The sequence below is a fragment of the Choloepus didactylus genome, chromosome 11 (assembly GCF_015220235.1).
Source record: "Choloepus didactylus isolate mChoDid1 chromosome 11, mChoDid1.pri, whole genome shotgun sequence".
In the NCBI taxonomy this organism is placed as follows: domain Eukaryota; kingdom Metazoa; phylum Chordata; class Mammalia; order Pilosa; family Megalonychidae; genus Choloepus; species Choloepus didactylus.
The window spans coordinates 77,484,201-77,506,111 of NC_051317.1; the positions used below are offsets into that span (position 1 = coordinate 77,484,201).

General features: G+C 38.1%; 1 protein-coding gene across 1 annotated transcript in view; it reads left to right on the forward strand.

Moving 5' to 3' along the window:
- The window catches only part of ITGA1 (integrin subunit alpha 1), a 166,686-nt gene that overhangs the window by 93,896 nt on the left and 50,879 nt on the right, over positions 1-21,911 (forward strand). The window contains exons 11-13 of the mRNA XM_037798951.1: positions 14,971-15,136; positions 18,717-18,790; positions 19,524-19,668. Of these exons, the coding sequence (XP_037654879.1) occupies positions 14,971-15,136; positions 18,717-18,790; positions 19,524-19,668 (385 nt within the window). The remainder of the gene's footprint in view (positions 1-14,970; positions 15,137-18,716; positions 18,791-19,523; positions 19,669-21,911) is intronic.

Consider the following 21,911-nt stretch of genomic DNA (forward strand, 5'->3'; position numbering starts at 1 on the left):
GTAGTTTTCTGTTGCTTAGGCATGGTTTCCTTGGTTACCCCAATTAGGCCTCACCAGACCAGAATGGGCTAAGGTCCCAGAAGGAAGAAATATTCAGTATCCGGTTTCCCTGAGGGTGTCTTAGAAAATTGGTACACGCTGTGATGCCTCCAGTCACTGTGCTTTTCTGCCCAGCAGGTGGTGCCTGTTAGCCTATAATTCTTGACTAGTGTAAGTTCTGAATGAAAGGCAGGTAGTAGAGCTGGGCCCCACCCCTTTCCTCTTAGAGAAGATAGATGCCCTAGGGGGAGGTCATTAGCATTTCAGTGGTCTCTCTCTGCCTGTGCTATACCCTTGTCTGGGTCACAGAACTAGGAACTGAAAATGGCTGAGGCTTTCTCCACTGAGTTGAAAAAGGAGCAGAGCTAGTCCGAGGTGACCCTCCAGCTCTCCAAGGTCAGTCGTCACCCAAAGCCTCTGTCTACTTATTGGGGATTCATACCTCGTAGTGAGCAGTTCACACTTGCTAATTAAAACCCCAGTTGGAGCTCAGCTGATCTATATTCGCTTGCTGGGAGAAAGCTTCTCTCTGGCACCACCAGGCTTTGTAGCTCGGGCTGTGGGGGAGGGGTCTCCCAATTTGGATCCTCAGTTTTTACTTACAGGTTTTATGCTGTGATCTCAGGCATTCCTCCCAATTCAGGTTGGTGTATGATGAGTGGACTGTCATGTTTGTCCCCCTGCCATTATTCCAGATTATTTACTAGTTGTTTCTGTTTTTTTTCAGTTGTTCCAGGGGGACTACTTAGCTTCCACTCCTCTCTATGCCACCATCTTATATCCTCTCCTGCTGCATCTTTTTTACCCACCATTGGTCCTCAACACCATGGAGATGTGGTTTTTGCAGGGAGATAGCACCTAAAAGGGAGTGACTATTTGAAAATATAGGCACCCTGTAATCAAACTGCAAACATTTCCTGTTAGACTTTCAGATGTGGTGAGGGTTAGAGCTGATTTTGAGGTCTCCATTGCATGGTCCCAATATTTGCATTACTTGGCGGGATTAGACATTGGTAGCAGGGGCCTGTTTTGTATTCAGATTCTAATCTTAGATGATAATGCCTACATCTAATCTTAAATTATAGTGTCTGTGAAGTACGTATCACCTACAGCACTCAAATGAAAATAAGAATTTAGAAAATATCTTAGAATTTCATTTATGTATACACAAAAGACACTGTTCTACATGTAAATGAATTGTACACTTTACATTTGATATGTTTGCCTCTGGGGAGCTTCAATTCTGAATGTCTATTTCAGGTAAATATTCACAGATTACCAAACATCTGGGCTTGGCATATTTGTATTGTATTAAACAGGAGTAAGTTTTTTCCAAGCTACCAGACACTTGGATAAAAGAACAAAATGTATTTCTCTGTTTTCATTTTTATTCTGTGACACAAAATAGTTCAAAAGTTTATGCAGTTTGCAGTATCTCCTGGAATTACTTTGTTCTTCTATTTTTCTCTAGCAATATCAGCACATTCTGTATTTATACATTGCATTTTTATTCTTTAAGTATGTCCCCTGGCCATTTTCTCTATTGAACTCTATCCATGTGTCTTGTATTGTTACATATACCACTGAATGTCTGATAACATTCACATCACAACTAAAAGCATAAATCCTGCATGGTCCATAAGTCTTTTCCTCATGTGTATTTTCAACTGCATAATGTATAAATGAAATGAAAATTAATGTGTCAATCCAATAGTGAATCTAGTATATGTTAAATTGCAACCAAGGAAGGAAGATGGTGAATTTTCAGCCAGGATGTCATATAATCTATATAATAAATTAGGTAAATCAGTGGGGACTCAGAGGGCTTCATATATACCCAAAATTAGTATTTATCTAAAACAAATCAAGCAGTGGCAAAACTGCTGACAATAAGAGGAGATCAACAGTGTGCTCAGAGAACACCATCTGGAGAATAAAATGCTGAGGAAGCCCCCAGAGCTTTTAAAGCTAACAGCACAGATGTAATGTTTCCTCTGAAGCTGGCAGACTTGCTGTCCTGCCTTTACCCATGCTTACTCTGGGAAATGTGCATTCCAGACATGGTTAGGTATCCAAATGTAAGAAGAACATCTTGCAGGGAGAGGGAGGTCTGTCTCCTGGGAAACACAGGGGACAACCAAACTCCTGTAAATAGAGGAACTCCAAAACAACTAACAAGCAAAAGCCCAGGACAAGACAGAGGCCAAGAAAGAGAAAACCCTGCACACTGCATTCTCCTTGGCCACACTTTCCTGAAAGGAGTGCTGAAGCTCAAGAAAATCTCTGTCTTATCACCAGCTGGTTAAAAAAAGTACAGACATCTCAGGGAATAAATCCCAGAATTAACATTTTAAAATACTAAAATGTACAGTGTGCAAAACAAGAGTACAAGACAAATAAAGAAACAGGAAATGATGGTCCATGGAAAAGAAAAACATAAAAATACAGAAAACACCAATGAGAATGTGGGCATACTGAAAAAGCCTTTAAAAGAATAATCTTAAAATGCCCAAGGAGATGAAGGAAAATACAAAGAAAGGACTCAAGGATATCAGGAAAACAATGAATGAACAATATGAGAGCCTAAGTAAAGAGATAGAAGTTTTTATAAGTAACCAAATAGAATTACTGAAGTTAAAGACCACAATAATTGAAACGAAAAATGCCCAGGAGGGTTTCAAGAGCAGGTTAGAGCCGGCAGAAGAAAGAATCAGTGAACTTGAAGATAAGACACTTGAAATGAGTCAGGCTGAGGAGCAGTAAGTAAAAAAAAATTTTTTAAACATCCTAAGACAGCTATGGGACACCATCAAGTGCACCAATACATGCATTACGGTTGTCCCACAAGGAAAAGAAAGATAGAAAGGGACAGAAGGACTAGTCAAAGAAATAATGACAGAGAAATTCCCCAACTTAGCAAAAGGCGTGAATATGTGCATACAAGAAGCTCGGAGAACATGAAACAAGATAAACATGAAAAAAAAAATACCCCCATAATGTACTGCTTACACTATCAAATGCAAAGGACAAGGAGACTGTTCTGAAAGCTGCAAGAGAAAAGCAACATGTTATATACAGGGAGTCCCAATTAGATTGTTGATTACTCATCAGAAACCATGGAGGCAAGAAGGCAGTGGGCTGAAGTACTTAAAGTGCTGAAGGAAAAGAACTTTCTGCCAAGGATTTTATTTCTGGTGAGATCCTCTTTTAAAAATGAGGGAGAGATTAAGACATTCTCAGATAAACAGAAGTTTAGGGAGTTCATCACCACTGGACTTGCCCTACAAGCAATGCTAAAGGTTCTTCAGACAGAAATGTGAAGTTTTTCAAACTGAAAGAAAAGGACACTAGACAGTAGTTCAAAGCAGCATAAAGAAATAAAGATCTGAAGTAAAGGTAACCATTTGGGTAATTATAAATGTCAGTATTATTGTATTGTATTGTTTGGTATGTAACTCCATTTCTTACTCCCTACAGGTGCTAAAAGGCAAATGCATAAAAAGTATGATAAATCTTTGATACTGAACATACAATGTACAAAGATACAAGTAGTAACAAGTACGAAAAAGATGGTTGGGGAACAGAGTGGTATAAGAAAAGTATATGTGCATGCTATTAAAGTTAAGTTGGGATCAAACCAAATATGATTGTTATATAATTAAGATGTTAAATTGTAACCACATGATGTTTCCATGGTAACTACAAGGAAAATAGATGCAAAATATGCCCTGATAGAAGTGAGAAAGCAATCAATATAGTAAAACACAAAAATCAAATAAGTGTAAAAGTAGGCATTAACAGAAGTGAGGGACAAAAAAGGTATAAGAATTATAGGGCTAAATAAAAAAATAGCAGAAGAAAGTCCTGTATTGTTCTGGTTTGCTAAGGCTGCCATTATGCAAAATACCAGAAATGGATTGGCTTTTATAAATTGGGTTTATTAGCTCACAAATTTACAATTCTAAGGCCATATAAATGCCCAAATTAAGGGATCAACAAGAGGATAACTTTCACTGAAGGAAGGTCAATGGTGTCCATAACACCTCTGTCAGTTGGGAAGGCATATGACTGGCAACTGCTGGTCCTTTGCTCCTGGGTTGCATTTCAAATGGCTTTCTCCAGAGTTTCTCTGAGCTTCTGTCTCTCTTAGCTTCTTTCAGCTCTCTGCTTGGTTCTCCTAGGGTGTTTCTCTGTAAGCATCTGGATGTCCTCTCTTAGCTTCTTAGGGTAAACTCTGGGCTTCATCTCTTAGCTTAGCATCTCCAAACATCCTTTTGTCTGTATCTCTCAGGGTCTCTAAGTGTCTGAATCTCTGTGGGCTCTCAGCTCTCTTAAAGGACTCCAGTGATCTAATTAAGACCCACCTGGAATGGATGGGGTCACATCTCCAAGGAAATAATCTAATCAAAATTCTCACCCACAGTTGGATGAGTCACATCTCCATGGAAACACTCAGTCAAAAGATTCCACCCAACAAACTTGGATTAAAAGATCTTGACTCTTCTAGGGTCCATAACAGTTTCATACCAGCACCTCTGACCCACTGGACTCCAGAAAGGCTTGTTTTTTCCAAACACAAAAATACATTCATTCCATCACAATATAGATAAGTACAAAGTCTTATCAAATTCAATTATAGGCATGGTCTGTCCTAAGGCAAAATTCTCCTCTGGCTGTGGAACTTAGAACAGGTTATCTGCTTCCAATATATAAAGGGGGGACAGTCATAGGATAAACATTCCCATTACCATAGGGAGAAAATGAAAAGGAAACAGGGGTCACAGGACCAAAAGTTCTGAAAACCCGTAGGGCAAAGTTCATTAGATTTCATAGTCTGAGAGTCATCTATAGAATGACATTTTATCCTTGGAGCTTGAGAGAGTGGCAGTCTCACCCTTTCCAAAGGCTTATACAGTGGCCTTACTTTCTCCAAATGCTGGTTGATTGCTTCAACATATCCATGCATTGGGGAGACCACCTTCTTTTTTGGCTGCACCCTCCTTAAGTATCTTTGCATTTCCAGGGCAAAGTCTCTCCCTTCTCCAAACAGTGGGGTGGTGGCCAGGCTCTCCCCAGTCTCCAGGGAATGTACTCCACCATCTCTGAGTCCTGGAGTGGCAGCACTCTTCCTGAGCATCAAGGCCGAAGGCCCACCCTCTTCCTCCAGGGCAAACTCACCTTTTCCATGTGCATGGATAAGTCTGCTGCTCTCCTGGCCTGAGATTTCTTGGTTCCAGACCTTAGCTTCCATGGTTCTGCCTTTGAAGTCATCCTTCTCTCCATTTGTCCCTTCTCTGCACACCCCCCGCCCCCAGTCCAGACTGACAGTGGTTCCTGTGCTGGTTTGAATTGATTATGTCCCCCAAAAAAGCCATGTTCTTTAATGCAATCTTATGGGGGCAGACTTATTAGTCTTTTGATTAGGGTGGAACCTTTGGATTAGGTAGCTTCTATGGAGATGTGACCCACTCAACCATAAGTGAGACCTTTTGAGTAGATCACTTCCATGGAGGCATGACCCCACCCATTCAAGGTGGATCTTAATCAGATCACTGGAGTCCTTTAAGAGAGACTTTTTTTTGTGAAACTAAGAGCAACATAGACCCAGATGCTGTGAGACACTTGAAGAACTGGGAAATGCAAACAGAAGGATGTTTGGAGATGCAAATCTAAGAGATAAAGCCCAGAATTTGCCCCAGAGAAGCTAAAAATGGACTCCCAGATGCTTAGAGAGAAACACCCCAGGAGAACCAAGTAGAGAGCTGAGAGAAGCTAAGAGAGAAGCCAGAGACATTTTGGAGAAAGCCATTTTGAAAAGTATACCAGGAGCAAAGAACCAGCAGTTGCCAGCCATGTGCTTCCCAACTGACAGAGGTGTTCTGGACACCATTGGCCTTTCTTCAGTGAAGGTATCCTCTTGTTGATGACTTAGTTTGGACACTTTTATGGCCTTAGAACTGTAAATTTGTAACCTAATAAATCCCCTTTATGAAAGCCAATATATTTCTGGTATTTTGCATAACAGCAGCTTTAGCAAACTGGAACAGTTCTGTTTATATAGATCTCACCAAAAAAATTTTTTTTTGGCTTGGCATGCAACATACAGGGGTCAAAACCATCAGATAATAGGACTTTCCACAAATCCTTTCTAGATAACTCCATCTCCAATCCTGGCTTGTACTGAAATGGCTGGCTGGTTCCAAGTTTTTTTAAATCCTAACATGGTGCACTATCTTCTTGGGTTTCATTTTCTGGGAGCCCAGAATTTTCCGGATCATGAATTTCTGGTTTCTTTTTAACCAAGAGTTCAGTTCTCAGCTTATCTCTTTCCTCTCACCTTTTACTATAAGCTGCAAAGAGAAGCCAGGCTGCATTTTCCACATTTAATTTGGAGATCTCTTCAGCTAAGTATCCCAGCTTGTTGCTTTCAAATTCTGCCTTCCATCCAATACCAGGACTCAATTTTGCCAAATTTTCTGCCACTTTAAAACAAGGATCACCTTTCTTCTAGTTGGCAATGTCACATTCATCACTTCTGTTTAAGGCCTCATCAAAAGTATTATTAGAGTCTATATTTCTACCAACAATCTCTTCAAAGCAATCTACGCCTTTTCTATCAAGCTCCTCACAATTCTTCCCAAATCTTCTTCTTATCCATTTAAAAAGCCATTCCAACATGTCTGGCATATGCAAACTCGGCAGCACCCCACTTCTCTGATACCAAAATCTGTTCCAGGTTGCTTAAGCTGCTGTTATGCAAACTACCAGAAATGGATTGGCTTTTATAAATGGGGTTTATTGGGTTACAAATTTACAGTTCTAAGGCCTTAAAATGTCCAAATTAAGGAATCAACAAGAAGATGCTTTCACTGAAGAACAGCCAATGGAGTCCAGCACACCTCTGTCAGCTAGGAAGCACGTGGCTGGTAACTGCTGGTCCTTTGCTCCTGGTATGCAAAATGGCTTTCTCCAAAATGTCTCTGGGCTTTTTCTCTCTTAGCTTCTCTCAACTCTCTACTTGGTTCTTCTGGGGAATTTCTCTCTAAGCCTCTGGGAGTCATCTCCCAGCTTCTCTGGTACAAACTCTGGACTTTGCCTCTTAGCTTAGCATTTCCAAACATCCTTCTGTCTGCATCTCCCAGCATCTCCAAGCATCTGGGTCTGTGTGGGCTCTCAGCTCTTTTAAAAGACTCCAGAGATCTAATTAAGACACACCCAGAATGGGTGGGTCACATCTCCAAGAGAATAATTTAATCAAAGTCCTCACCCATGGTTGGATGAGTCATATCTCCATGGAAATACTCAATCAAAAGGTTCCACCCCAACAAGACCAGATTAAAGGATTATGGCTCTTCTGGGGTCCATTACAGTTTCAAACCGGTATAATAACCATTAGTGACTTCAAATGTAAATGGATTAAACTTTCTGGTCAAAAGGCAGAGATTGGCAGAACAGATAAAACAGCATGACCCAAATATATGCTGTCTGTGAAAGAGTCACCTTAAATTCAAAGACACAGTAGATAGAGGGTGAAAGAATAGAAAAAAATATACCTTGCAAGTAGTAACCAAAGGAGAGCTGACATGGCTATACTAAGAAAAACCCATGATCAGATGACTTCAGGGAGAAATTCTACCAAACATTCCAAGACATAACTCCAATTCTGTTCACACTCTTCCAAAAAATTGAAGAGGCAGGAACATTATTTAACTTACTGTATGAGGCCAAAGCCACTCTCGTACCAAAGCTAGATAAAGATACCACAAGGAAAGAAAACTACAGACCAGTATTTCTTATGAATATGGATGCAAAAATCCTCAACAGGATACTAGAAAACCAAATTCAACAGCATATTGAAAGAATTATACAACATGATCAAGTGAGATTTATCTCTGGTATGCAAGATTGGTTTAAAATAAGAAATTCAATTAATGTAATACATGGCATTAACAGAATAAAGGGGAAAAATGCACATGAGCATCTCAATTGATGCAGAAAAAGGCATTTGACAAAATCAGCATCTTTTCATGATAAAAACACTTAGAGCACTAGGAATAGAGGGAAACTTCCTCAACATGATAAAGGACATATGTGAAAACCCACAGCTAACATCCTACTTAATGGTGAAAGACTGAAAGTGTTCCTTCTAAGATCAGAAAACTGTGTAACCAAATAAACTCCCTTTTATAAAAGCTAATCCATCTCTGGTATTTTGCATTCTGGCAGCAGCATTAGCAAACTAGAACATTTCCTGATCTTATAACTTATTACAAAACCACAGTAAGAATTTCTACTATCACCACTCTTATTCAACATTGTACTGGAAGTTTTTTCCTGTGCAGTTAGGCAACAAAAAGAAATAAAAGACATCCAGATTGGAAAGGAAGAAGTAAAACTTTCCCTGTTTCCAGATGTTATGATCCTATATACAGAAAATCCTGAAAAAGCCATGAGAATGCTCTGAGAGCTAATAAATGAATTAGCAAAGTTGCTGGGTACAAGATCAACACCCCCAAATCAGTAGAGTTTCTATAGGTGAGAAATTAACAATCAGAAGAAGAAATCAAGAGAAAAATTCCATTCACTGTAGCGACTAAAATAATCAAATATCTAGGAATAAATATAACCAAGGATGCAAAAGACTTGTACATAGAAAGCTACAAAACATTGTTGAAAGAACTTTTAAAAATGCCTAAATAAATGGAAGGAAGGATGTTATGGATTGGACATGAAAGCTGTTCATGGATTGGAAGAATAAATATTGTTAAGATGTCAATCCTTCCCAAAGCAATTTATTGATTCATTGCAATCCCAATCAAAATTCCAAGAACCTTTTTTATAGACATGGAAAATCCAATCATCAAATTTATATTGAAGGGTAAGAGATCCCAAATAGCTAAAGACATCTTGAAAAAGAAGGATGAAGTTGGCAGACTTGCACTTCCTGTGCTGGTTTGAGTGCATTATGTACCCCAAAATGCCATTATCTTTGATGCAATCTTGTGTGGGCAGACTTATTAGTGTTGATTAGATTGCAATTCTTTGAGTGTTTCCATGGAGATGTGACCTACCCAATTGTAGGTGATAACTCTGGGTAATTTCCATGGACATATGGTCCCACCCATTCAGCATGATTAGTTTACTAGAGCACTATATAAGCTCAGACAGAAGTAGTGAGCTTGTTACAGCCAAGAGGGACATATTCAAGAATTCATAGGAGCTGAGAGAGGAGCTGCAGATGAGAGACAGTTTGAAGACGGCTGTTGGAAGTTGACACTGACATTCTGGAGAAAGCCATTTTGAAGCCAGAACTTGGAACAGGTGCCAGCCCCATGCCTTTCCAGCTAACGGAGGTTTTCTGGACACCAATGGCCATCCTCCAGTGAAGGTACCCGATTGTTGATGCATTACCTTGGACACTTTATGGCATTGAGAATGTTACTGTGTAACCAAATAAACTCCCTTTTATAAAAGCTAATCCATCTCTGGTATTTTGCATTCTGGCAGTAGCATTAGCAAACTAGAACATTTCCTGATCCTATAACTTATTACAAAACCACAGTAATCAAAACAACATGGCACTGGCACAAGGACAGACATATAGACCAATGGAATCAGTTGAGAGCTCAGACCCTCCCATTTATGGCTGATTTTTTAAATTCAGTTTTATTGAGATATATTTACATACCATACAGTCATCCATAGTGTACAATTAACTGTTCACAGTATCATCATATAGTTATGCATTCATCACCCCAATCTATTTTTTGAACATTTTCCTTGTAACAGAAAAAGTAAAACTAAAAATAAAAAATAAAAGTAAAAAAGAATACCCAAATCATCCCCCCCACCCTATTTTTCATTTAGTTTTTTTCTCCATTTTTCTACTTATCTATCCATACACTGGATAAAGGAGTGTGATCCACAAGGCTTTCATAATCACACTGTCATCCCTTGTAAGCTACATTGCTATACAATCCTCTTCAAGAGTCAAAGCTACTGGGTTGCATTTGATAGTTTCATGTATGTACTTCTAGCTATTCCAATGCATTAAAATCTAAAAAGTGTTATCTGTATAGCATAAGAATGCCCACCAGAGTGATCTCTCAATTCCATTTGAAATATCTTAGCTACTGAAACTTTATTTTGTTTCATTTCACATCCCCCTTTGGGCCAAGAAGATGTTCTCAATCCCATGATGTTGGGTTCAGACTCATCCCTGGGAGTCATATCCTGCATTGCCAGGGAGATTTGTACCCCTTGGAGTCAGATCCCATGTAGGTGGGAGAACAGTGAGTTCACCTGCCGAGTTGGGTTAGCTGGAGAGAGAGGGCCACATGAGCAACAAAGAGGTACTTGGGGAAGACTCTTAGGCAAAATTATAAGCAGGTTTAGCCTTTCCTTTGCAGTAACGAGCTTCATAGGGCAAGTCCCGAGATAGAGGGCTCGGCACACTAAACCGCCGGTCCTCAATGTTTGTGAGAATATCAGCAACAATCCAGGTGAGGAAGCCCATCACCTCCACATTTCCCCTAGCTCCTCAGGGGGACCCTGCATATATATTTTTATTCTCTGTATGGCCAACTGATTTTTGACAAGGTGGCAAAGAGTCTCTTCAATAAATGGTGCTGGGAAAAGTGTGTGTTCATTTGCAAACAAACGAAAGAGGATCCCTACCCAACACCATATACAAAAATCAACTCAAAAGAAATCAGAGACCTAATAAGAGCTAGAACTATCAAACACCTACAAGAAAACATAGGGAAGCATTTTCAGGACCTTGTGTTAGGCGATGGTTTCTTAGACTTTATACCCAAAGCACAAGCAACAACAACAAAAAATAGATAAATGGGACCTCATCAAAATTTAAAACTTTTGGTCCTCAAAGTACTTTATCATGATAGCAAAATGAACACCTACACAATGGGAGAAAATATTTGGAAACCACATAGCTGTTACAGGATTAATATCCAGAATATATAAAGAAATATTTCAGTTTAACAACAAAAAGACAAAACTCAATTTACAAATGGGCGAAAGACTTGAATATACATCTCTCCAAAGAAGATAAACAAGTAGCCCAAAAAAAGTGCATGAAAAGATGCTTAACATTATTACCCAACAGGGAAATGCAAATCAAAACCATTTCAAACCCGTTAAAGTGGCTGCTATTAAAAATAAACAGAAAATAACAAGTGTTGAAGAGGATGCAGAGAAATAGAAACAGTTATTCATTGTTGGTGGGAATGTAAAATGGTGCAGCCACTGTGGAAGACAGTTTGGCAGTTCCTTAGGAAGCTAAATATAGAACTACCATATGACCCAGTAATCCCACTACTAGATGAATACACAACAGAACTGAAAGCAGGGACTCAAACAGATATTTTCACACCGATGTTCATATCAGCATTATTCACAGTAGCCAAAAGATGGAAGCAACCCAAGTGTCCAGCAACCAACGAATGGATAAATAAAATGTGGCATATGTATACAGTAGAATACTTTTCACCCACAAAAGGGAATGATGTCCTGATACATGTGACAACAGGATGAACCCTGAAGACATCGTGTTGAATGAAATAAGCCAGACAGAAAAGGATAAATAATGTATGATCTCCGTGATTTTGAAACAATTAGAATAAACAAACTCATAGAATCAGAATCTAGAATATAATTTACTAGGGGCCAGGGTGGGGATAGGGAATGGGAAGCTAAGGCTTAATATGTACAAGGTCCCTATTTGAAATGATGGCAATGTTTTGGTAATGGATGGTGGTGATGATAGCACAACATTGTGAACACAATTAAAAGCACTGAAATACATATCTGAACATGATTCAAAGGGAAAATGTTAGATTGCGTGTATGGTAACAGAATAAAAAGTTTTTAAAAATCCATGGAACTACTCTACATGAACAATGACCCCTGAGTTAAACCATGGACTTTAATTAATAGCACAATTGTAAAAATGTGTTATCATCAATTGTAACAGATGTTCCACACTAATGCTAGGTGTTGGTGATGGGGTGATGTATGGGAATCTTGTATTTTGTGCATGATTGTTTGGTAAACCCACAACTTGTCTGATATAGATAAAAATATATATAATGACAGAAATTTTTTAAAAACAGTTATCTCATGTGCCCATGACCTTAGAGACAGCTCATTTTCCTTTACAGCACACTTCAGTAAAACAGCTGGGAGTTCCCTGCAGTCAGTGCATTATTCCTAACAACCCATTGCGCAGGTGAAGAAATAAGAAACAACCAGGGGCATGCAAGTGGCTTACTGGGGTCTTAGAGCGTGAGAGGGGCAGAGCAAGCGTGAAGTTGTCTGGTGTTCAGAGGGTGGTTCTTCCCAGAGGTGTCCACCTGACATTCCTGAGATGGGGGGTGGTGGTGGGAGGAGGTTACTCAAGTAAGGGGGAAAATTCAGAAATAAATCCACCACTTGGCTTTACTCTATTAAGGAAAAATTTGAAAACTGTTGGTGGTGGCAGTGCCTGCCTGACTAGGTGGTGTTCAAGTCATTTTCTCATATTAAGATTTAGTGTATGTTATAATGACTCAGTCATTGATCTAACCACCATTTTCCACTTTATGATGCAAATAAACAAGTCTGTTTTAGGTCATAAACAGCAACACTTTAAACAGTACTTTTAGTTCTTTGCTAACGTTCTATAACTGAAAAACTACCCTTCTTAATAAAAATAACAGTTTTTAAATTGACATCCCAAATCTAACATTAAAAGATCCAAAGTAATAATATTTAAGTAACTTTTGTAAAGAGATAAAAACCAAACTTTTGTTTATTATTAAAAAATGAAGTTTTCATTGTAAAAATCTTTGAAATACAGTTAAGCAAAAATAAGGGGAAAATACCTAATTGCCAAATAAACAGAAATAAAAAATAATAAATTATGTTATATAAATTCTTCCAATTTTTTTCTTAATGCTCATGTAAATATGTGATTTATAAAAATAGGTATGGAACTAGATGGTGATGGTTGCATAACATTGTGAATGTACTTCATGCCACTGATTGTACACTTTAAAATGGTTAAAGTGGTAAATTTTATGTCATGTATATTTTATCACAGTAAAAATAGAATTAGAGCATATCTGCAAATTATTTTTAATTGTTTTCATTTATTTTAACTTGAGCATTTTATACTAAAATAAATTTTTAGAAAATTTTACACTAAAAACAAATTTTTTAGACAGAAAAAGCACAGACTTCCATCATCTTCACTTGGTTCTCTAGTATTGTTGCATTCAAAAGTTTGTCTTTTCTTGACAAAAAATGTCAAAGGAAGCTCTTCTTCCTATTAGCACATTAGAGTTGATGATGATGATAATGGTGATGATGATATAATGGAACTTCATCAAAATGTAAAATTTCTGTTCTTCAATGATACTGTTAAGAAAATGAAGACAAGCTACTGATTGAGTGAAAATATTTGCAAAACACATAAAGGACATGTATCCGGAATTATATACAGAATTTTCACAACTCAATCAAAGGAAAGCAACCCAATTTTTAAAAGTGGGCAAAGATTTGAATAGACACCACACCAAAGAAGAAATACTGATCACCGATAAACACGTGAAAGGTATTCAACATCATTCATCTTTAGGGAAATGCAAATTAAATGAGATACCATTTAATTTGCTTTTAATTCGAATTGCTAGAATTAAATGAGCAAACAAACAAAAATAACAAAAGCAAGTGCTGGCCAAGATGCAGCGCAATTGGATCTCTCATGTGTTTCTGTTGGGAAGTTTTAAATGTCTAAATGGTACAACCACTCTGGAAAACAATTTGGCAGTTCCTTATAAAATTAAACATACATTTACCATACCACCCCGTATCCCACTCTTGGGCATTTTCTCAAGAGAAAAGAAAATATGTTCCACACAAAGACCTATACCTAAGCATATATAGAAGCTTAAAACTAAAAACAACCCAATGCCCTCAATAAATAAATTACAATGTGTCCATTCAATGGAGTCGTACGCAGCAATAAAAAGGAATGAACTAATATTGCATTCAGCAGCATGGATGACTTTCAATACCTTATGCTAAGTGAGAGAAGCCAGGCATAAAACACTACATACTTATGGTTTTAAAAAATATGATATGCTGCTAAAAGCAAAGCTATAGAAATAGAAACAGACAGGTATAAGTTTATTGAAAGTTACAGAACACTATATCTAAAACATATATATATATTTCTATATATAAATTATTACTCAACAAACCTTACTTAAAAATATAAAGTAAGTCTTTGGGAAAACCTGCTTGGACATCTAAATAATTATAGTTAACTGTAACACATAATTCCTGCCTCTTTTCTCTAAAAAAAAAGAATATCCCTATTTTCAGCATTTGGCTTCAAATGGGAATGTCCCAGCTGTTGATTCTGTAGATTGTCCATTTAGATTACTTCTTAGTCCAGTATCTATCTGTTTAAAAAACATGGGTGTTGGACTTACCCTTGGGAAGGTTTTGGGAAGAACTGCTCACTAAGATTAAGCAACTCACTTGCTAATTAATTTCTACCAGCAAATGGTAATGTCACTGGCTGGTACAATATCAGAGATATTCGGAAACTATAACATTACTTTTGAACTGTCAGATTTTATAGATGTAGCTGATAATAAACAGGGACACAGGAATGCAAGTGAAGAAATCTTCATACACACACAAGAATAACATTTTTTATTTTCCTGCTCCAATTGCAGTTTATGCAACAGTTAATATTAGGGAATCTGTGTAGTCCGAAAAATGTTCTTCCAGGATTGTGGGAGTACATAAAAATTGCATTATGCTAAGGTACTATACATTTTCTTGTTTGCTAACAGAATGCCCGAGATCCTTATTTAACACGTAGAATTTAAAATATATTCTTGTCATCTTGTTGTGTCTTAGATTCTTGGCAGCTATAACCGAGGAAATTTAAGCACTGAAAAATTTGTGGAGGAAATAAAATCAATTGCAAGTGAGCCCACTGAAAAGCATTTCTTCAACGTCTCTGATGAATTGGCTCTAGTCACTATTGTTGAAGCTCTGGGAGAAAGAATATTTGCCCTGGAAGGTATGATTGTTTCTTTTCATCCTGTGTGTTCGCGCTGCAATTCACCCTCAGTGTAATGGATTTTTGGTGTTTATTACCACTGCATCGCTAATGCATTTTTATCATGAACAATAACCAGCATGGAACAACGCCCTTTTATATAAATCTGTCATTGAGATGGCTAGTACACATACTGTGCTCCCTGGAAGCTCTCTCTGTCAGGGCATAGCAGTGCTGGCAAGCCAATGGAAACAGTGGTCAGTGTAGACATGCATGCACAAAAACGTGCCCGTTTTATTCCTTTTCTGTGACAGTTTTAGAAAATCCAGACACCCTTTCAAGGGCTCAGATTTTGTTTGTTTGCTGCTATGAGGTGTGTTTATGAAATCACTTCTTTGTCCATTTATTTTCTCTACATTTTACTCCTTGGCAAACTGAAAGGTCTTCAGGGAACTCAGCCCCAAGTCCCATGGCAGTGAAATATCAGGTCTCCATATTTTGCTAAATTATGTCACTTACTTGTAGATTTTTCTTTGGTTTTTCATTGGCAAATGCTCTTGAGGATGTTAAGTCACGTGGTCCCTCCCCTGCCATAGATGGAGATGTCAAGTAGCAAATTACTTTGGAGTTAGACCTTTCCTGACATTGAGCCTTTGGAATTGTTATGCCAGGCAAGCTCTTTCTTCACATTCTTTGTTGACCTGGAATCCCATAGAACATGCCCTTTTCTCAGCCTAAGAAGAGAAACCACCAGAGAGCCATTTACTGCCTCATGAGCCATCCAAATCAATCACTCTTTTTCCTTGTGAAGACCGCTGAAAGACTATGGTTTTTTTGCATCTTAAAATGAAGATTTAAAAGTACCTTCTGGGTCTCCCTGATCTGACCTGATAACAAGAAAATAAGGTAAAATGGGAAAGAGACATAACTGAAAAAAGGTGGACAATTTGGATTGAATATCAAGTGGCCAGGAAAATACAGAAAAGTGACTGTTGTACTGAAAATATTAAAATGTATAGGAAGGAAAGAAAATTATTTAGAATAATGTTTTTCAAACTTAGGTAGTGACTCACACTAATAAATACATTTTTCTTTGTGACCCAGTTCACACACAAATATACAAATAAAACTTCAGCAAAGTTTCACAAAAGACCCTTATTATATACAATACATTCTGATTATTTTCTCTGCTCTTCCATTCTACTCTATTCTCTACCAATTTAAAAAAAAAATGCTGGCTATGACTCACCCTGTTGATTTCATGACTGGATTGAAACCAGTAAGTTGAATATTTGATCTAGAGGTGCCCAAGACCTACAGCCCAGCAGGACTGGATTTCCCTGGCTCTTTTCCCTTGTGCCTGCAGAAACAGAACACTCAGATTGTTTCAAGTTTGAAGTTGCAGCTGCTTCTGAAGAGCTCAGCTGTCCTACAGTCTGTGTACAAGTCACTTTCAAGTGACTCTGGTCTCTCAATAGCTGTCTGGGTGCTGTTTACCAATAGACCAGATCATGAACTGGGCTGGTTTTAAGGAAAATATATAAATCTTGCAAAGCATGATGTACTTTATTTTTTAATAATATGGGCCAAAATATGTTAGAAACAATCAGTAACGATCACTTATAAGGAAAATTACATAGTTACATCGAATAGTTATACACAAAACAGTCCCATTTCTAAATCTCATCTAGAGTCAGTAAGTATAACCTAAGACTGGCGGAAATGAAGCCTGAATCAGTTGATCAGTTATGTGTGTGTGTGGTGGTGTTTTCAGGTTGTTGCTAGCCCAACCATACTATGAGTTAAAGATAAAATGTTGTAGTACCATACACTCCAAGTCTCTATATTTAAAAATAAAATTATGTATTAGGAATTCCATTGGTTTAAAAAAAAAAAAAGTCTTCCACATCTTTTTGCTGCATTTCAGGGCTAACCAAAAGCAATGTTTTGGCTAGTTATTTCTGATTCTTTCATAATCAGATGAGAAAAGGCTGCATTTCCTTGTTACTTGGGAAATCTCCATTTCCTATTAACATATATTTTTAGATGGTAAATAGCAGCAGCTATGGAAGTCCTGCTTACCAAGGACAGTGCCCTCAGTGAAGACAACGTGCCAGTTACTGGCCAGAAAAAAAAACAGTCTAAAGTCTCCCTTTCCCATCAAGCATTGGCAGTAAAGCTGAAATTTCCAACCAGAGCCTGCACAGTAGTTAGAGCGTTTGTCTAACAGTCACAAACAGTCCAAGTAGGAGGTGACAACAAGGAGCTCATGTACATAAAATAGACTGCAACTGTGATGTCAATTGTTTGGAAAGAATGTCAGGCAGGCCCCTCTCTCTGCCTCTCAGCTGGAGGCAGAACAACAGAGAAATGTGCTGGAAATCCAGAGCTCTCTGAGAAGAGGAGGGGTTTTATTACATTCTGGGCTACTGCCACTGCTGCTGCTGCAATCTTATTACTGACCCAATAAATAAGAAAGCATCTTAAAGCATTGTGGGCTTAAATGTTTACATTAATATTAAAAGTGCGCCTCAGTCATTTAAATTAAAAGGCAATTCGTACAAGTGATTGAAAATGATATATTTGGATTCTTGATTAATTGCACCCTTTAATCTAGTCCTGTTAAAAGGCCATTATTGACATGTTCATTAGCAAATTTTTGCCAGTAAATAACTAGTAAATAATTCTACTTTTAAAAATTTGATTATTCCCGTGGCTTGATGAAGGGGCAGACTGACTTTCTTAAAATTACGCCCTCTTTTTAACTTATCTGCAAGGCCAAATGAATCAGTAACTACCTACTGGGAGCAAATGAATCAGCATTTCCTCAGTCCCCACAAGAGTTTGTCATCTTGGTTTCGTGAATGTTTTGAGAATTATTTGAGAGTATCATACTTCCATAGAATGCTTTGGATTATCTGAATTTCAGTTAAAAAAACTTCAAAATGGGTACAGATCTTCAAAAAGAACATATGATTGTATGACACGGACTGGAGCCTTGTCAAAAATTCCCCTTCTAAACACACAGCTGGCAATTACAGTGAATATAAACCCACAGTCCCTAAACTAGGGACTGAAACTGAGAGGATCTCTGGCCTGAAATAAGGGCAGGACCGGGGACGGCAGGAGATCTCTTTAAATTGTGGATGAAATTTTTGCAACCCTGTAATGTATCAGGTGAGTTCAGGCTAAGATCTCGGCAGGATTCCCAAGGCATAAAGTTGAGACAGAAATTTCCTTACAGGACTTTCAGCTTTAACCACATGCATCCCAAGCACTGGAGGATTTGCAAACATTCTACAGTGTAAGAACAGCCACCGTATGAATGGAGTTTTGCACCTTCTCGAATAAAGTTGGGGAAGGTAAAAAGCAAGACTCAGACTGAGCAAGGCAGCTCCATGAGACCTTCTGCTAATCTCTCCCCTCTAAGCAGTCCTACCTAGGTTTGGTTGAGAAATGAATGCGTGGCTGAAAGTGCCAACAGATGTTGGAAGTTCTGGTGGATCAAGACTAGAGACTCTACCCAGTCTCTGTCTCCTGGAAGTCAGCAATGCGCTGAAAGGTTTTCTTTGTAGTTTATGCCTATTTTCCTCTTTTACAGCTACAGTTGACCAGTCAGCAGCTTCCTTTGAAATGGAAATGTCTCAGACTGGCTTCAGTGCTCATTATTCACAGGTATATTGACCACTTGGTAGCAAATGAGAAATCTTTTATGCTAGATTTTCTTTTCCCCCAAACCAACACTCAGGCATCTGCATTAAAAGTGCAGCTTGCAGTTTATGACTTGAGAAGTTATTCAGACCATGGTGATGTTTTCTAACCTAGATAGGAAATGGCATGCCACAGGCTTATTATTAGGAAAACATGTCATTTCACCCAGCTCACGGCATTGTACTCGTAACTGTGAATCAGATGGCTTGAGCTCTGCATTATGTAATTATACCTCTGACTAAATAAAATACATAATTTAAAATATTTGCCAAAGGTATGGATTGTATCTTTTTCTCAGTGCCAAGGTATTCAGGAGCCATCCAAGAATCCATGCTCTCAATAGATAGAAACTAGGATTCCAGATGTCCATAATAAAACCAAAATGCAAGATTAAAAATATATCAACTTTAATTGATGGAAGAAAAGGCATCATGTTCCCTGCAAAGGGTATTGACATTTCATTGTATAATTGTACTACAAGCTGTACAATCAAACTAGTTATTTACTGTGCCTCAGTTCCTGCTTCTGTAAAGAGATGATGATAATAATGGCATCCAGTCCATAGGGTTATTGTGAGGATTATATGAATTTATCTATAAGGCACTTTAAACAATAGCTATCATATTGCTAATACTATATAAGTATTTGCTCTTACTATATTTATTAAATACTATTGTTCTCTCTATTTGAATATAAGGATTGGATTATGCTTGGAGCAGTAGGAGCCTATGACTGGAATGGGACAGTCGTTATGCAGAAGGCTAATCAAATGGTAATCCCCCAAAACACCACCTTTAATGTCAAGTCCACCAAAAAGAATGAACCTCTTGCTTCTTATTTAGGTAAGGCTTGGATGTGATTGATAAGTCTGTTGGGATTTGGGGTTTGGTTTCTGTTTTTTTTATCCTTAGCATTATTTGCTTATATCTATATAGGCTTACAACCATGCGGAAGGGTTCTGACAGAGGGATCACTTCCAAGAGTTAGATATTTTGCAGGATCCATGAAAGTTTTCAGACTTCTGAGCAGCCTTAGTCAAGATTATAGGACATGGAGGTTGTTATTTTCTCAGAGGGGTGATCTTGTGCATGGAATGATTTAGGCTGGTATGTGTGCACTTTCTGAGGTCTCCCTGTGTCTGGTAATGACTACAAGAAGAGCTTTGGACCTGGTGGACTGGAAATTAGGCTAGAAAAAGCAGGCTTGGCTGTGCCTATCTCCTGAAGACCAGACTCCCATATCCTCTTAAATGTCATCTACCATTTGTTTCTGTGGATCCTAATGCTGGAAAAGAAAATTTTAAGTTGTTTTTGTCATACAGCTTCTACTTCAATAGCTCTAGTCACAGTCATACTAATACTGAACTTAACCCAGTGATGTAACATCACCTTGTTTTTGAAGGACTTGCCTGGAAAGAGGAGATGTGTGCTTAGTATTCCCTTATGTACTAGGCTTGGAACTGCGTAGGAAAAGCCAGGTCTCTCTCACCACCAGAACAAGAACTCAGTTAACAACTGGTAGTATGGTTTCCCAGCTCTTCATTCACTTTCTAAATATTTGGAGGGTGTTTTTTTGTCCGGACATTGCTCTTGGTACTGCGGATGCAATGGTAACAAAACAGACAAATACCTTGATCTGCTGGCATTCACATTTTAGCACCTTATTAGCACGCTTCTCTGGGATCTTCTGACCTGGATATCCTTTCTCCCAGTTTCTTTCTGTCTGGCAAGGAAAGTAGTAAGATTCCAAAGGTCTTTCCTGCTACCTCCCTATGGCTCTTAAATCAAAGACTCGTATTAAATCTATAAGGGCAACAAGACTCAAGAATAAAAGGCCTGAGGGTTTTAGGTGACTAAAAATATAAAGACAACCAGCAGATGTAATGTGACTGCTAAAACCTCTTAAGGCACGGTGTACTGCATTAGTGAAAGTTTATCGAATTTCTCAAAAGCCCTATTGTATTCTGCCTTGATCAGATAACAACTAGGGTATTCCATTGTTCCAAGCATCATACATTACAAAGAGAATATGACAATGACAAACTAACAGGTGCCAGGAAAGGATGATCTAGAGGATACAGATCTACTACACCCCTCTCTGCCCCTAACACTTGAGAAATTGAGGGTTAGAAAACAAAGTGTGCATTGCATGTCTTTTAAGCATTTGAAGAACTTTGATCTAAAATGCAGGAGTTGGTATTAAAATTCATATAGGGTTTTATATTAAAAGAAATCTTATAGAGCACACAGTCAATAATCTATTCCCAATTAAGAAACTGATGGGATAGAACAATTGTGTCACAGCTATCTACGGCATATCTGAAACTGGAATCTAGATCTGTTGTTTCTTATTCCAGTGTTCGTTTCACCGTACCAAAATGCCTGATTCTGAGTTGACTCAGAAAGCACTCCTCAAATACTGAGTGCCTGCATTGAGTTACAAGTTGGGATAACATGATGAATAAGGCAGATCATTTCCTGTGCTGATGGAGCTTACATTTTTGGAGGAGAGACAGATACTTAAATAAGGAATCACTATCAATACATGTGCCTTAACATGCAATACCTAAAAAGAGAGCAGGAGGTTGGACTAGAAACTTCTAGAAGTTCTTCATACCCTGGAAGATTCCATAAGATTACTTTACATGAAATACCTTGGAATCAAGAACTGGTTTAACCTGAGGTTTCTGCCTATCCACAGTTGAAGCATCATAGACTGTTCAGCCTCATATGTAACTCGTGGCAAATAAATTAGTAGAACTCTTCAGGAAAACTGTTTGGCAATGTGCATACAAGCGAGGAATGGATTCTGCTCTAGACCCCCCAGAAAGGAATGCAGCCTGCAGACACCATGAATTTAGCCCAGTGGGAACAGGTCAAACTTGTAACCTTCTGAAAGATAAAACATTTGTGATGTTTTAAGCCACCAAGTTTGTGGTGATTTGTTACAGCAATAGAAAACTAATGCCAGTATTTTATATACAATACTAGAATTAGCTGACACTAATACTACTAATAATAAGTAGTAAGTATTTACAAACTAAAAAACATTGTGTGAAGCCCATCAAGATGTGTGTGAATGGCTG